The following is an 18,391-nucleotide window of genomic DNA, read 5'->3' on the forward strand; positions in this document are numbered from 1 at the left end:
TTCTAACCCCACTACATACACTCAAACATTTAAACTATCCTCGGAAAAATGCTGCCAAACCGGTTTAAGTCCACCCATGTGACAGTGCTTACCATCCAATGAGAGGTCTTTGTTCCAGAGCTCCTGCAGGCAGGCCGACGTCCCAGGTCTTTCGTGTGCTGTACATGACCGCAGGGCCGAGCAGACCACTCCGCTGGACCGGCTGTAAACCCAGACAAAATCCAATAAATACCCAAGTAATGATCATTTAGGGCTTTTCACACTGCACTTAACCCTGGGCTATCTTCGTTCTTTAACCCCGGGCAAAGGAACATTTCACACTTGTAATTTAGAAGCGGGGTTAGGGCTTCTGGGGCTCAGGAGCAGGTTGAGCACTGCTTTTGCTGTGTTAACCCCGCATTGCAGTGGCAAACTTGTACAGGGTGTTAGTATGTTACAGCTAGACACTTAGCAACAGACAATCAATCGCGTGCCTTATATTTACGTGCTTCGGAGTGTCACGGAAACACTGCGCATTGTAAATAAACAGTAAATTCAGTGAATGATTGGAAAAATGTCAAATGCTGACAAGTTTTATAACTGGAGTGAAGAAGAGACAGTAGGCGCGTTTCCATTACAGATTTGCGCAAAACTTTTGCATTTTTTTCTAAATATCGATAAAAAACTATTGCGAAATGACGGCGTTTCCATTAACCGATGTCATGTGACTAAAATGTAATTTTTTCCTCTCGAGATTAGTCATTCTACTCATTTCTGCTCCGAGGTCTTGATTGTGGCATTTCTTTGAGGTTTAGAATCCATTATTCCTGTAATTCTTTTGTCTTTTATGAATTTAATAATTAACTCTGTCTCGTATTCTGTCCAAACACACTGCGCCATCTACGTCAGGTGACTGTAAATGCGCAAAAACTGTTTCCATTGCAGTTTTGCGAAATATTCCTTTTTCGAATTGCCTGAAAAACCACCTCATGCAAGCTTAAAAACTTTTTTGCGATAAATGGGAGTTTTTGCGAAATTGACGTTTTTCCATTGGGCGTATTTTCAATTCGCAATTTCAATTTGCGCAATTTGAAGGGTAATGGAAACGCGGCTAGTATCGTTCTTACCTTTATACTATTCAGGATAAACTTGATAGTTAAGTCGGCTATATGTAATATAAGAATGCGCAATGCTTGAGCTTCATGTAAACATACCGCAAGCGGTGTTGGTCCAGTCAGTGACACTGACACAGCAAATATGCAAATAAGAACGTTGAACTAGGGTTTAGAAATATAGGAACGACAGCTTATAAATACCCAGGATTTATTGTTAACCCAAGTTGAATTATGATCAGTGTGAAACGTGTAGCAAGGATCCCGTTTACCTGGGGTTTACAATGACCCAGGGTTAACTATTTCAAGTATGGAAAGCCCTTTTGTGCCCTTAATAATAACATTTTACATGGACATTAAATTGGATCATTATTTGTACTGACATATTGGCCTGCACAAAAAGAAAAACACCTCTTTTGGAAAGTCATAGAAATGCTATCGTGGACTTTTCCTTTTACTATTGAAGAAAATGAGAACACACAAATTATAATTTTACACAATTTCACTCAAGAAGTTTAACTTCTGCTTTGAGAAGTTGAACCCTGGAAAAGTGAAAAGGGTCCATGGCGGTGCAATACTGCAGAAATCTCAGCATGATACCCACGTCTTCCTGCAGTCACGTGACCAGAACTCGTCCAACTGAACAATCTTCAGGGCCATAAACACAATTGGTGTTATGACAAATGAGATTAGAGCGCACAGACTACAGGTCACACTGACAGAAGAGGATTACGCTCCTTGCAGACAGACAAGACGACAAAAGAACCTGGACATCCAATGACTTAATAACTGACTATCGATAATGTCTTCTACAAACAGACCCCATCTGCCCACAAAAAAAGGACAAAAAAAAAAAACAGTATTTACTAGTACTATATAATATATTTATTCCAGCAGACAATTAGCCTGGAAATCCAGACCTAAATCTAAAAGATTAATGGTCTGGCGTCGACTAATGAAAATCGGCCATTTGAAAATCTCACTGCACGCAATTGGATAACACTACGACCAATCACAACAATAAACCCCATACGCTTAGCTATCAGCGGAGCTAACTGGTAGATTAGACTCTTCGTGTATCCGGTCGGCAAAAGAGCAAAAACTTCCTTCTTGCAAAGGAACGATTCGAGCGGCGTCTTCTGTTCCTGTTTTAGATAAAAAGCCAAGTCTAACTCGTTCATTGTAGCGGCCAAAGCCGTTTCAAACAACTGGTGTTCATCCATAGCCATCTTGCAATGTTTACTAATGACTTCGACGTCACAGCGCTGTCGTCATCTCGCCTCTGGCCCGCCTATATCAGATAACCCGATGTGATTGGTGCAGCTCAGATCGAGGGGCATATTTAATGAGCGTCATTACTCGAGTAACTCGCTGAGCAAATTCAACTTGTGCTCTTGCGAGAACTCTGGATTACCAGGGTAGCAGACAACCACTGTTGGTGGAAAAAGTTTTTGGTCACTAAGATGTTTTTTCAAAGAAATTAATACTTTTTTCAGCAAATACGCATTAAATTGATTCAAGTGACAAAATATTTCCATTTCAAACAAATGCTGTTCTTTTGAACTTTCTATTTTAAAAAAATCCAGAAAATAAATGATCACGGTTTTCACAATCCCCCCCAGAATGAAGGATCATGTGACACTAAAGACTGGAGTAATGATGCTGGAAATTCAGCTTTGCATCACAGGAATAAATTACACACTAAAATATAATAAAATAGAAATAAGTCATTTTAAATTGAAATAATTTATAACAATATTACCATTTTTACTACATTTATGATTAAATAAATGCAGCCTTGGTGAGCAAAAGAGACTTATTTCAAAAACGAGATTGGGTGTGTGAATGGGGTGCTTAATTATCATAAAAAAATAAGAGAACAATAATAAAAAAAATAAAAAAAACAACAAAAAAAAACACACCCTTCAAATTTGTGATGAAATATAACCAAGGCATTACCCATTTCAGCACTGCAGCTTAATAAAAAAAAGCCTTTAATAGGATAATCATGAATCTCTCCAAATATTCAGCCTGAGCTAGTATGTGGTAAACAGAAAACCTCTGTCACAGTACAAGGGGTCATTGGCTGATTTAACATGTCTGGGCTTAAAAAAAAAAAAAAAAAAAAAGGTCAGAGGCTGAAATTTAGTGGTGAATAGCAGAATAAGCTGCCAGGTCTCAACTCAACAACACACGCTAGTCACGCTGAAGCTAATCCTCCTGGAGTGCAGAAAACCCTTCGAAGACTACATGGCTTCTATTCACGCTGGTCTCTCGCTTACTTCAACACACACACACACACACACACACACACACACACACACTGTACCATGAATCCAGTTTTCCTACAGTCCTGAGGATGCACAGGCTGATCCCGCTCCAGCCGGCCCTTGTTAATGAGAGATCCCATCCAACACAACATCTTTATCCTCTCCAGTCACAACAAACAAACAGTCTCAACCGCTCCACATCTTCAAAATGATGCTCATGTTGTTAGAAAGAAAAGAATCTGTTTACTAACAGGTTAGTGAAGACGTTGTGTGTCTCCACCTCAGAGATAAGGCAGCTTGCATCAAGTTCATTTTACCCATAATCCTTTAAGCTGACAGCAAATGACCTCTTTCCATCGTGATGGCAGGGCAGACATTTTTGGACTGATCCAAGTCCAATCCCTGCACTGGACACCTTCACTTTCCCCGGATATTTTGGAAAACATCTGCACAGTTCCAGCAGATTTTCTCATGCTCACATGGAGGACAAAAGCTACCTTTCAAAAGTTTGGGGTTTTTCATGTTTTTGATAGAAGTCTTCGGCTCATCAAGACTGCATTTATTTGGTCAAAATTACAGCAAATACTGTAATATTGTGAGAAAGTATTACAATTTTAAACAGCCGTTTTGTATTGTAATACATTTTAAAATGTAATTTATTCCTGTTATGCAAAGCTCAATAAAGGGGCAAGAATAAACCTGGTGTCCCTGATTCCTGTCCTTCTCGACAACAGCACTTGAACACAATGAGCTCATACTCACAACTGCAGTAGGACATTTCCAACAGCATATGACTTCAACATAAACATCACTGCTAAAATAGCTCAGACAAGTTAACACTGAGAAAAGCTCAAGAAGCATTTGTTTTTCATTCAAACACATGTATAAGTGCTCTTTTAGCTTCCTATCGACCCAAAGTTAGTCCTTACTCCACCTGAGAAGAAACCCAAGAGCTGAAATGTGCTTTTAGGGACAGAAAACACACTCTTAATGGTCTCTCTAATTCTGCAATGAAGAAACATGTCCTCATTACGGTGTTTTGACCACCAGAGGGAGCCGTACACAGACCTCTTGATTCTGACGCAAGTCACTCTTTACCAATTACTGGATACATTTTTCAGGGGTGTACAGACAGATGATGATCCGCCATGTACTAACAGACATAGCCACTAATTATCCAACAGAATTCACAGTAAACAACAAAACACTACAACATTTCATTTATCCCAGAGCCTTTCCCTCTCCTTCTCACTCTTCCCTTAGGTCAATTTACACTCCGTCATTGGTAAACCAACACTCAGGCCCGTCTGATGTTTCACGGTGGTCTCCTGGGACGATCTCACACAGACTGCTTTAATGAAACGACTGATCTGCTTCAGTCCCCTGATGAAACCGCACACCACAGATATTCATTTCATCCAGTACAGATGGGCATTTCACGAGCTCTTGAGAAACGCTGGGTTGAAAACGACTGTTCGGCTGAGGAAGAGGTTATTCCCATCACACTGACATGGGTTTCATCTTCAGCAGCATACGTACACACTGCAGAGTGTGTGAATCTCATTAGCCTACTTCTGTTTCTCTCTCTCCCCCGTGCTTCATCTTCTATTTTAGTTCTGCCACCCACATTCACAGAGACAAAAAAAAAAAAATCATGTACAAACCCGCTAGTGAGGATTCAAAACACTACACGCATCTGAACGCACAGAGACCTTTAAACACCTCAAAACAATATACTTAAAAGTAGGAGATTACCTTTTATAGAAGTGATTTCAACTAGTTTAGTTGGATTTCGATAAAGTCCTTCCAGACACAACACAGCGTTTTTGATTAGTTAATTAACAATGTATAAGGGAAAATAAAGGCTAATGTATAGGATATGTCATGTAGGTGTACTATGACATTTTTGCACATCATGCTTTGGGGTCTTAATCATTAATAAAAAGCTTTAATTGCTAAATTACAATTAATATCTGAGAAGTGTGTTGATGCATTATAGGTTGGTGTATATATATATATATATATATATATATATATATATATATATATATATATATATATATATATATATATATATATATATATATATATATATGTATATGTATATATATATATATATATATAATTATGGTACACTTAAAGTCAGCAAATAAATAAATGAAATAAAAAATAAAATAAAGATGAAATAAAAAACATAAATATACATTTAAAAAGAAAAAATATAATAAAATAAAAATTTCCCATGTCCTCAATTACAAAAATAGATCTGATGGATCCAAAAAGATTCATATTTTTATTTTTAAATTGCATAAAGTTTATTTTTAGGAAAAGGGTTAGGACTGTGGTCAGTCGGTTGCATTACAGACTTAAAAAATAGCTTTATACAAAACAATAGTATGCCTTCATGTTGGTAGCAATGTAAATGCATGCATCTATTTTTTTTCTTCAATCAATTTATCAATCAATCAATTCATCATTAAAATATAAAACAAAAGCTCTCATTAACGTATCCTGTTAGTGACCATTTCTTTCCTCAATCACTCATCTCAGTGGATGCATGCATGTGCACAGACAGTCTGTCACCCGTGAGCAGATTCATGAATCCTGTGGTCCAACAGTCTGTCGCTGTCTGTCTGATTTCCTGTATCATTCATTCAATCTGCAGTCCCCCCCTGAGTACGGTATGTCTCTCCATCTGTCTGTCTGCATTGCTTTGTCTAAATCACTGTACAGACACAAAGACAGGGACGCAAGCACATGCAACTTCTCTGCTATGAACAGCTCCATGAAACATTAATCTGAATCCAGTTATTACAGCTTCCCCATCCCCCATCATACGAGTAAAATCCCCGCATCCCTCCGTTCCTGTAAATCCCTCCATAGCAAACATCTGTCTTCGCTGGTGGACACAGGGACATTACACACCATACGCAGTGACCAGCGACTAGACCTCTGCATGCGTGTCGTGAAAGACAATGTGTGTTAAATATTAGACAGGTAAAAAAATCTGTATCTTAGACAGGACAAGTGGAATATGAACAAAAATGGCACACGTGGTTTAAGCAAAAAAATTCTGCATCGTCTCCATCTCTGAACTCACCTCTGTCCCTGCGGTATCCTGGTGTCGCTCATGCCTTCATCATTTTAGATTTTATTTGGAGTGTGAGCACACACTCATTTACACACACAAACACACGTCGCCGATCTCAGCTAAGCCGTCTCTCTCGCTCTCTTTGTGTCATACACACACACACACACGCAGCTCCTCTCTCCTCGCACACACTCTCGTACTGACACCAACGCCGTTTTTCCTGCCGCTGTTCCTTGGTAACGATGGAATCCGAGCCGCATCTCACACACACACGCACACACACCCCCTGCGTTTCTGCCCTCCTTCGCCTCCTATCCCACAGTTCCCTCCTCCTTCTCCATCACCAGACTGGCCACTGAAATAAATATTTTAGCATACAAATGTAGCACGGTGTTGCTTTTCACTCCACTAACATTTGTGTCTGCCTACTGTTTGGCACACTGAAATATTTTACATTTATTCATTAAATGTGTTCATCTTTCAGTGCATTTTAGGTATAAAGAATTGAACACCCAACCTTGGTGTTCCTTGTGTCCTAGAGTATCAGCTGTGCCACGGGAATACATGACAAACAAGAGATAAAGGAAAAATTAGTTTAAAATGCTTAAACATAAACTCCAAGTCATGTAAGTTTCATTTGGTTTTGAAAAAATATATATACCACTTTAAGAAGTTTAAATTCAGCTGTCAATTATGAAGTAAAATAACGTTTTCCTTACACCTTGAGCATATGTGTGTATACACAACTTTTTTTCTTTTTTTTTATAAATATCATGAATTAATATTAGTTCATGAATATAATTTAGATTTTGGGAAGTCGCAACATATGACATTGTACAGTCTGAAGTTCTGGACTAAATTTCCTTGGTCAAAAAATGGTCAAATTATCTAATATTTTAAGAGACGCATTGACCTTGACAGTCATGAGGGTCACAAAGACAAAAATTCCCATTTTATGTTTTCTGCTTGTTGGATGCACCACATGACTTTATATTATTTTATTATTATTACATTAATAGTCGATAATTGTCTTGACAACTTATTTTTCTAAGAAAGATTGAAACAAACTACTTAAAATCTTCTTTTCATGAAGCCTTCATTATGATCAGTTATCAGAATAAAGTGATTAGTAGCATCACCCTGATCTTTCTGATATTAAGCCCCACCAAAAAGTGTGAATACAGAAATGAGAAACATGATCATAGAAGAGTTGTATTCAAGTTATTGCATGAATTAATTAAACTTACTATAAAGCTGAATAAATAAGAATATTTATTCATAAGTGACACAAAAATATCAAAAGATCTTTCTGAATATTTTTGACAGCATTACTTCCAAAAAATCATGTTCTATGCATCAAATTCAAAGCACTAACTACAAAGTAAATAAACAAGCATACTCGTCTTTAAGCTGGTCACATGGGTGAAATTGCTCACTCATTTGTGTGGTGTATTAATTGACGGGTCTCTCAGTAACTACTGACACCATTCTTCTGCTCCCATGAGACCAAACTCTTTGAGGCACTGCTAGGTAACTGGGTTACAAACGCAAACTTGAGCTGGTACATAGAGAATGTGAATATAATAGAGGAATATGAATAACTAGCTGATAAACACTGCAAGAGCGGTTGCTCTTCAACGGAGCACAAATCGGTTTATGGTCAAGTCAGCATTACAAAACCATTTCCAAAGGACTGTAAAAGCCATCCATTTAAAGCATAATAAAATGTCTGTAGGAATGCGTTAAAAGTTTACTAATTAAGGTCTTAAAAGTTCAGTGTCAGCTTTGATGACAAATCTGAGTCAGCTCAGGATTTTTCCCTGTTAATGATAATCCAATACTGTCATTCTGATCACTGGCTGTGGGTAAGTCAAACAAAACACCCTGAAACTCATTGCAAGTGTGAGTACTGAGCACTTAAGGGGATAGTTCTGTGTGTGTGTATGTATGAATTTATTTCTTCTGCTGAAAGAATATGGGTAACCAAACAGCTGATGGGCCACATTGACATTGAAAAATACTATGGAAATCAATGGGACCCCATGAACTGTTTGGTTACTGACATTCTTCAAAATATATTCTATTGTGTTCAGCAAAAGAAAGAAATTCATACAGGTTTGGAACAACTTGAGGGTGAGTGAATGCGGGTGAACTATCCCTTTAAAGGGACAATGTGTAGGTTTTAAGGTATTTTATTATCTAAAATTACTATTTTTATTCATAAATATGTCCTCAATGGTATACAAATACCTCTGCTAATTATCTGACTTATCCTCGTAAATGAAGAATTTATTATCTTTATATACATGGGACGGGTAGGTCCACGGAGGCTTCCATGTAGTTCCGCTATCTTGAAAAACTATAATAGCAGAGAGGGACAAAAAGTACTAAGCCAACGCGTTTCCACAACGCGTTTTCGTTCAGAGCCAACGTCACGTGACTGAAGCCAGCAGAAGCGGAGGAGCAGAGCAGTGAGAGGCTTGTCACTGCCGCGGCAAGTTTAAAAGGCTGCACTGTATGGTTATTTATACACCGTTCATTCATACATATGCTGAGTCACAGGATAAGGAGTCCTCGTCGTCCAAAAAGTCTGAAATAGACCGTAAAAGGAATCGTGACCGGAGATTACAAAAAACAAGGGTTAATGTCGGGATAGCTAATGCAGGAGAAAGCTTTCAAAAGAGATGCTGAAGTTGCCTGTTTTCTTCTCGACAGGTAAGTCAATGTTACGGTCTTAACACTAGAAGTGCCAGAATTCCAGAACTACTAGAACTGCCGCAAGCGGTCAAATAGATTCCAAACTCTATATCTTTAATGATAAATACCCAATTGAGAGATTAATGCATTTATTGTATTAGGATATCTTTTAAAAACAAAACAACACCAAACTGTACATTTAAACAAGTTTAATTATACATTTACAGTGTGTGCAGAATTATTAGGCACGTTGATTTTCTGATCATATTTTATTTCCAGGAACATTTTGCCAATTCCAAACCATATTAATCTTAATAACTACTATTAATTTTGTATTTAATCATATATAAGTGATATATAATTGTTCATGAAGGCTGGAAATGAAAAATGCCTTATTTTCAGGTGTGCAGAATTATTAGGCAAGTTTTCTTTTACAGATAAAATAAGCCAAAAAAGAGATTTAACTCAGACTGAAAAGTCAAAAATTATTAAATCCCCATGAGAAGAATGCAATACTAATGCAATACTAGAAATTGCAGTTAAGGCATGACCATTGGACAGTGAAATCCTCATTGGGTCAGCAGGGTCAGACAAAAACAGGTGGAGAAGAAAAAACACATGTTAACTGCAAAAGAATTAAGATGAAGAATTAAGTGTGAAACCATCAGGAACCCTTTAGTCTTCAGCGCCACCATTTTCCAGAGCTGCAACCTACCTGGAGTCTCCAGAAGTGCAAGGTGTCAGGGTCTCAGAGACTTAGGTTAGGCAAAGAATCCTAAAAAATGACCCCCCTCTTAATAAGAATCACAAGCTGAAGTGTTGTGAAATACATGAAGACTGTTTTTTTATAGGCTTTATAGACAGACAGATTGAGAGTGACTCTTGAAGGACCAGCACCACATCCTCTTCTACCACTATTTGAAGAATTCATCTTCCAGAATACGTTTTAATAAGTTTTGTGAGTTTATTTTTAGTCCATCTCCTACCCTGAAGTCCGTTTTGCAGAGATGGACTAAAAATTAACTCACAAAACTTATTAAAACGTATTCTGGAAGATGAATTCTTCAAATAGTGGTAGAAGAGGATGTGGTGCTGGTCCTTCAAGAGTCACTCTCAATCTGTCTGTCTATAAAGCCTATAAAAAAACAGTCTTCATGTATTTTACAACACTTCAGCTTGTGCCTCTTATTAAGTGGGGGTCATTTTTTAGGATTATTTGCCTAACCCAAGTCTCTGAGACCCTGACCCCTTGCACTTCTGGAGACTCCAGGTAGGTTGCAGCTCTGGAAAATGGTGGCGCTGAAGACTAAAGGGTTCCTGATGGTTTCACACTTAATTCTTCATCTTAATTCTTAATTCTTTTGCAGTTAACATGTGTTTTTTCTTCTCCACCTGTTTTTGTCTGACCCTGCTGACCCAATGAGCATTTCACTGTCCAATGGTCATGCCTTAACTGCAATCTCTAGTATTGCATTCTTCTCATGGGGATTTAATAATTTTTGACTTTTCAGTCTGAGTTAAATCTCTTTTCTGGCTTATTTTATCTGTAAAAGAAAACTTGCCTAATAATTCTGCACACCTGAAAATAAGACATTTTTCATTTCCAGCCTTCATGAACAATTATATATCACTTATAAATGATTAAATACAAAATTAATAGTAGTTATTAAGATTAATATGGTTTGGAATTGGCTAAATGTTCCTGGGAATAAAATATGATCAGAAAATCAACGTGCCTAATAATTCTGCACGGCCTGTATAAATAAATAATATCCGTAGATGTCCTGAACAAAATTACAGAGTAGCCTATGTTTTCATCCACTGTTCGATCGCGCCCGCGCCCGCGCCCGCACCCGCACACACACACACACACATCTTGACATTGCAGCCTGTTCATTATAGCCATAATAAAATAGTCAACCTAACTGCTCCACTGCTCCACTTCCACTGCTCTGTTTATATAGTCAGTAGCCTGGTACAATTCGTACCATTTTTGCACGTGTGAAGAGGATGATTTTTCCGCCGATATTGGAACGTGAGTGAAGTACAAAGCCTATAATAAAGAATAGTTTACCATCCAAATACATTGCAAATGTTGAAACATTTTGATTCTAATTAGAGTTACGTGAGCCTAACGCAGCTTACTTTCACTTTCGCTTATAAAGTATTTAATTTTGGCTTGTTTATAGTTATTTTTTCATTCTTGTTCTGTTCTGAATATCATTACATTTAAATGATTTGTTGTTGAATATGTTTTGTGTATTTTTTTTACCACATTTTATTGTTGTGTATATTGGTATAGCCTATAATAATACCGCGAAATTCAGTGCGGTCAATATGACCGTCTATGGCCGAAATAGGTAAATATGTTCATTTGTTTTTTTGCCTTATGTGTAATTTATATGAAAAACATTTTAAATGAAAATACGGACACTTTTAGGAAAAGTCAGGTACCGGCAGGATTTTATTTATTTTTTCAACAAAGTTATTACAGATATAAAATTCAAAATGGTCAAAATGACCGCCATGGCACTTCTAGTGTTAATTACAAGCTTTTTTTCATTGCTTGGTTGTGAACTTTATTATATAGACAGTAGAACATTTATAGTTAAAAGTTAAACAGACTCTTTGATGAATAGCAGCTACTGAGTAAAGTAGAGAAGGCCCTAAAAACAAGGTTGTAAGTTTTGTTTGTTCAAAACTGTAACATTCGTTTGTTCGTTGTGTCAAGTTGCAGTTTGTTTGAAATAAACCAGTTCACCCGAAGGAAAACTCGATGAAGTGCTATTATAAGACATCCTGTCATAGCTTTTTGGTACATAACGGCTACCGTAGATGCAACACGCATTTGAAAATGTGAGGCGCTGGAGAGCACTATTTGTTTGAATGCAAAATACTATTTCACCGCTAGATGGGAGAAATTCCTACACAATGTCCCTTTAAAGTACTGATAATTGAGCTACATCTGGTTTCCCAACAAAAAAGCTCTCATTAACTTTAATGATTATGACAACATGGCAAAAGTGATGTCCCAGAATACCATTATGGCCTGAAACATGCTCTAAAAAAGTATGCAAAAACAGATGCTTGGCCAACATATTGAAAATGCTCAGTCTTGATGTGCTTTACACCACAAGCGACAGATCCTGTCAAATACAGTAACTATGACAATGTTTTTGTGACATCTAGTCATAAACACTTGCTGAGCAAGATTCTCTTCAAACAGTTACTGTTGCAAGACAAAACTTTCCATAAAGCTCTCAGTTTATGGTAATGAGAGCGTCACTTGTGGCAATGTTTAGATTGCAAAATGCACAAGGGCTGTCAAAATGGCTGAAAAACAAATTTCATATTTTATCCTTAAATATATTACTAGTATTCAAATTATATTTAAATTTAAAAGGCATAATTTCAGTTAGGTGGAGAGAAGCTTTTGGCTTGTCTACTGAGGGCACAAGTGGGCGCAATGAGCAAAATATTAATGCACCGCATTAAATTGTTTATCAAAGCAATGAAATTACAACTGTCTGTACAAACAAAGTGTATAATGTTTAAACTAACGTTTATAAATCAAATATAACTTTGTAAATTGCATAAACAATTACGAACAAAACAGCATCATGCATTTATACATAGTTTAATACAAAGAGCCGAAGCGCAGATCACACAGTTTTAGCGTATGAAAACATGAGATGCAGTGGAATGGAAAACCCCTCAAAAAAGTCCCCCCAAAATACATTCTCATCGTATCTCGTGCGGCACGAATAAGGCTGTCTGAAGCACACCTACAATTTGAATGCACCGATTTTACATTAAAATGTGGATTTTTTATTTTAAATTCGATGAATATTTCAAATTTTAAATTTTAATTTGACAGCCCTGAAACATCCTGTACGTCTTATGAAATGTGGAACTGACCTAGTTGCTTTCACCTACATAGACCAAGGAATATCCATGGAACCTTTCCATTGCACAAAAGGTTTTTTATAGTGGAAAAGGGTTCTTTACATTCTTAAAAATAAAGGCTCCAAATTGTTTTGTTTTTTTGCAGCAATGCCAAACAAGAACCATTTTTGACTCCCCCAAAATCCTTTCAGTGAACAGTTTTAGAAGAACCATATTTCTTTTTAAAAATTGTAAAAATCTAAAGAACCCTTTTATCCACTAAAAACATTTTGTGCAATGGAAAGGTTCCATGGATGGTAAAGTTTCTTCATGAAACCATCTATTGGCGAGGGGAGCACTGCAACCAATGAAGGATTTTTCCTAGAATTGATGGTACTGGTGGAATAAGCGTTCAGTAAAACCAATTCCAGCTAGGAGAGATTTCTGCTGATCCAACAAGTGAAAGCAAAGAACATTGAGGCAAGAGAACAACAGTAGATTGAGTGCATTACGTATGAATTAAATTACGATTAAAGAGGACAGGGAGCTCTCTGATTAACCCACTGCTTACATAACCACTCAGGATTTTATCTGCTAAAACGGTCCATCAGACAGCAAAGAACATTAGAAACGGGACAGCAGAGGGACAGGATGATAATAATCATTCCAGGCACAAGAAAATCCCCATGTACACTCTGCAAAAAAAACATACTGATATTTACAAGTCATTCACATTCTGAATTACTCTAGAAGCAACTGATCGCACAAAACTACTAAAAAGCAATTGGATAAGGGATGAGACGTTTTGAAACACATCCAGTTGGCTAAAATAGCTCTACCATCGAAGAATCTGATGTTTTACCAAATCAATAATACAACACTCATAAATAATGAGAAGAAACCAATGAATAAATAACCACATTTTGGATTAAATGGAGATTTTCCTGAACGGATCAGTCAAAAACAACAATAACTTTAAATAAGCTTGATTGAACGGTGATCATGTATCAGCAAAGTAAACAACATTGAAGATCAACCTCAAACTGTGCTGATCTCCATTTTCAATCTCACCTGTGATCTCTTCCTCCTCTCGTGCACATTATCTATGTGAAAAGATCTTCTTTTACTTGCTCTGCAGGGTCCATCCAGGCATCTTTCAAAGTCATGCTCTCTAAGGACCCTTGAGGTCTCTAATGCTCCAGAACTTCCAGGCGAGGGGTGCTTGTTCCTCTTCTTGCGCCCCGGTTTGGCTAAATCCTGTCTGTGTTGCTCAGGGCCCTCGATCGCCTTGGGTTCAGGGGATTCCAGGTCCCTGGGTCTCCTAAACAGGCTGTGTATAGACAGAAACACCAAGGTGCACAGCACATACATGGTGGTGCTGACTATTAACGTCACGAACGGGTCCGCCAACACGTTCAGTCAGAGACAGAGATGGAGTAACCTGTAAAAGACATTCCGGCTGATCTCGTTTCAGGGTCAGTGCCGGCACAGAACACTATCTTCTGGTTGAAGTTACAATTGTGATATCAGCTCTACTGCGCTGTGCATGTGTAATGGTGAGCCTTTCTGTCAAATTGAAGTCCAAAAAGAAGGACAAATCCAAACAACCAGTTTTGGAATGAAGTTCCCCAATAATAGTTGCCTTTTGCTTCTTTTATCGCCAGTTCTTTGTTGTATTCACAAGGAAAATGCCTTCTACATGGTAAAACTGCTCAGTACATGTTATTCCGATGCCTCAGAGCTTCTTCTAATGCTCATTTAGACAGATAATCTGTCCGTGATCTGATAGGCAAATGAGATGGCCTCTCACATCTCCCAATCTCGCCCGAGAGTGGATGAGGGAGGGCCGACTAATGCACACCTGCTTTTAAAGCCCACAAAGCCATTTTAACCTACCTGGGCACATCTATAAAGACACACCCTGATAAACAAGCTCATGTTAGCCAATGCAAACACACGCATACTTGCGGAATAATAGATGAGTAGATGGTTTGCTAACCAGGAAAGGCTTTTGAATGTTTGGGTCCTTATCTTTCACATCTCCATGCCTCTTGGAGAACTTCCAAAGGTAACCTTGATAACACAACGGGTGTATTCCACAGAAATCAGATCGACTGAGTAATCATTAAATTCTTCATCCAAACAGAGTCATAATCGCCATTGGCACAAGCTGATATCCAACAAATCTTAACCTCCTCTTGCGTCACTAATGGTTTTATGTTTTTTTTGTTATGGTTCACAGGTCAGACCACTCCTTCTGTTATCTTTATCCCAGTTTGTGGTTCATAAGTATGGGCAAACTCCAAACGGTCACAGCCCGGCTGCTCCTGCGTTGCTGGTGAAGTGAAGTCCCACACCTCTGCTGAGAGAGAAAATGCATTTCACTCTTTCTCCCTCCCTATTCTCATGGTGTCCATCTGTCACTACAGTACATGAGAGCTAAGCGTCTCTTAGCCGATGATGTAACGACTGTGTTTGTATCTATGCAAAAAAAGGAAAATCAACTCAAAAATTTAAATGCACCTCTGAGCATAAAGAAGCTGGTCCCTGATTGGTTGTTGCCATGGTGAGATGACCTAGTTGAACTGCGCCTTACAAACTTACCAATATGTTTCTGCTGTGTGACAATGAATAGAAAATAACATGGAAATGGACGACCAAAAGAATGGCTCACAATGAAAACTGACATTGTCAATATTGAAGGCTGAATTTTGATTTGTGGTCATAACGGATCACTGCAGCTTTGTGGTAAAACTTCAGGGGGGAACTGTCACTTTCACTGTGTGAGTGCGGACTAACAAAAGACCTTCTGGTTCATTACCCTTTTTAGGGGCCTATCACATAGGCTACTTTAGAGTCAGACCAAGGACAAACAAGAAGAATGCCTGTTCTAACCAAATTAACCAATACAGTAGTTACAGATCAACAGACTAAATAGAACATTTTATTAAAAAAATTCTAAAATAATTTCACTGCAAACAAATGCAGTATTTTAATAGAGCAATAAGTGAAATCTGTCTGTGATCAAACCAATTAAAGGTACAATCAGATCAGGGTTATAAAAGATAGCACTGCAATATACTTCATTGGAAATAATAATAAAACAATTAAATAAGAATATGGCTCCACTAGAACCATATCTCATAAGTGTTGACAAAGCACGAAACAGGTCACTGAGAGGCCACCTTACTTCACCAAACCAATGCAATACAATGCAAATGGTAACTATATGCGGCATCTTCCATATCACTATACTACTGTACATTAGGATTGTATATGAAGAGTTCAGATGCAAAAGCCTCTAAGTGCCATCTGAAATTTTCTTCTAGAATGATCATTTTTATAAAGCTTGTATATTTAAGTTAATTAATTTCACTTAAATGACAGTTCATAGGTATTTTGATTTGCCATTTTAGTGAAATTAATGAACTTAAATATACGAGCTTGATAAAAATGATCATTCTAGAAGAAAATTTCAGATGGCACTTAGAGGCTTTTGCATCTGAACTCTTCATATATTCCATTAGAAATGATACAAGAATCAATATATTAACATATCTATGCAGAGTTAGATTACCAAAAGTCTAAAAGTTATTTTTTCCCAGAAGAATTTGAGATTTTCACTCAGATATTATTACATATATAATCTATTTATTTTAAAATTTGTCATGTTATGATTCAACTTTCCAAGATTCCAAATTCAAACTACTTTTTAAAGGATTTTTCCGTTCACTGTACTGGTGTTATGCGTGTTGTTATGTGATATGTGAGCTTAGCTGATAAAAGGCAATAAACATGAAATTATATGATAGGTCAATGAACACAACGCCTCTAGTGCTGCTATGCCTCAGCATAAAATAAAACAATACAAATCTAATAAAGTAGATAGTTTCAGAATATCTCCTTTTGAGTTCAAAGTAAATCATAAGGGTTTGGAAAATCATGATGGCAACAAATATTATATTTAGATAACGAAATATCAAACCATGTTTGAGACCTTTCCTCAGAACTAACTTTTCTTTGGAGTCATTTTTGCATAGACATTGAACCAACTGATGTTGTATAAGGACAGTTCTCCTCAAGTTCATGTCTAGATCATCACATAAACAATTAACTAATTGACAACTAGAAAGTGTCAACATTTCTGTTTTTATTTTGAACAATAGTTTTTTTTATCATTTAAAACCTAATAAGGCTTTTTTTGTGAAAAGTTTTTCTTATTAAAAGGTATGCTTGTGTTATCTTTTTTAAATAAATGCAAGTTGGTTAAATATTTTGTTATCAAATGCAATGAAATTATATATGCAATGCATTTTAAGTGACCCGAATACTTTTTGGTGCAACTGTAGATCTAGCTCCAAAGAAAACATGAAAGACAAATATTTGCACAAAACTTTCAGTGGAATCTCAGTTAACTTGATCCATCAATGAATTATAAAGTGTGTGTGCAGGTGCTATGCAAACACACAGGTATGCAACTTCAAGTTAAGAGGCTAAGCCGAACACGACCACCTCGGTTAAGCAGCTTAGAACAGAAATATTTCAGCAAAGTGAGCAGTGGGATTAGGAAAAGCTGACAGATGCCACCACTCTCATTCAAGCCCTTCACAATTAATGCAAAGAGACATTGAGTTCAGAAAGGGAAAGTCAGCACTGTACAACCTCTCAGTGTGTCTCGTCTCCACACAGCGATGAATTTAGCATTGCTGACACACAATGGCCTCAGTGTGTGCTATTTCAGGAGCAAATTACAGAGTAACAGAAAAGGGTGGGAAACCTCAAAATTACAGGGTTAATGTCAACCAATGTATGATGCAACACCTCAACTTTTATCTTCTTGTCAGAGAAACAGCTTGAATGCATACGTTTTCAAGGAACTGGTTTCTTTGGAGGATACTGGTCTTGGCAGCACAGGTCAGAAAAGTCAGGATAAGTGTAAACTATGAAAAGTCAAACAGTGGAAACACAGGTTTTACCCAACCTACTGCCAGTGAGCATTGACCTCATGAGTGAGTCAGAGTCTCCGCCGAGGCATACAGGCATATATGTACGTCCAGACATGTTCTGGGTGTCTGACATCTGTTGCACACATTGCTTTTTACAGAAGCACCCAGTAAAGTTTACTTCTGCCCAGGGACTGCCAGAGAATAAGAAAGGAAAAATAAGAGCAACACGTATTTTAGGCTGTTAAAACTCAAATGCCAAAAAATAAGAACATCATTATTTTATGTTTTAGAGTCGACCAATGAAACTGATTCTTTCACTTACCCCAAAGAATGTTTAAGTGAACAGTTATTAAAACAACCATTTTTTCTTCGTGTGAAGAACATTTTATAATCTAAAGAACCTATTTCCAG

General features: G+C 37.4%; 1 protein-coding gene across 1 annotated transcript in view; it reads right to left on the reverse strand.

Annotated features, from left to right (window-relative positions):
- The window catches only part of kifc3 (kinesin family member C3), a 40,934-nt gene extending 26,422 nt beyond the window's left edge, over nt 1-14,512 (reverse strand). The window contains 3 exon segments of the mRNA XM_084124082.1: nt 93-133; nt 135-202; nt 14,106-14,512. Of these exon segments, the coding sequence (XP_083980208.1) occupies nt 93-133; nt 135-202; nt 14,106-14,405 (409 nt within the window). The 5' untranslated portion in view covers nt 14,406-14,512.
- Nucleotides 14,513-18,391: the final 3,879 nt, after the last annotated feature.

This window comes from Abramis brama (genome assembly GCF_963993115.1).
Source record: "Abramis brama genome assembly, chromosome: 9".
Taxonomy (NCBI): Eukaryota; Metazoa; Chordata; class Actinopteri; order Cypriniformes; family Leuciscidae; genus Abramis; species Abramis brama.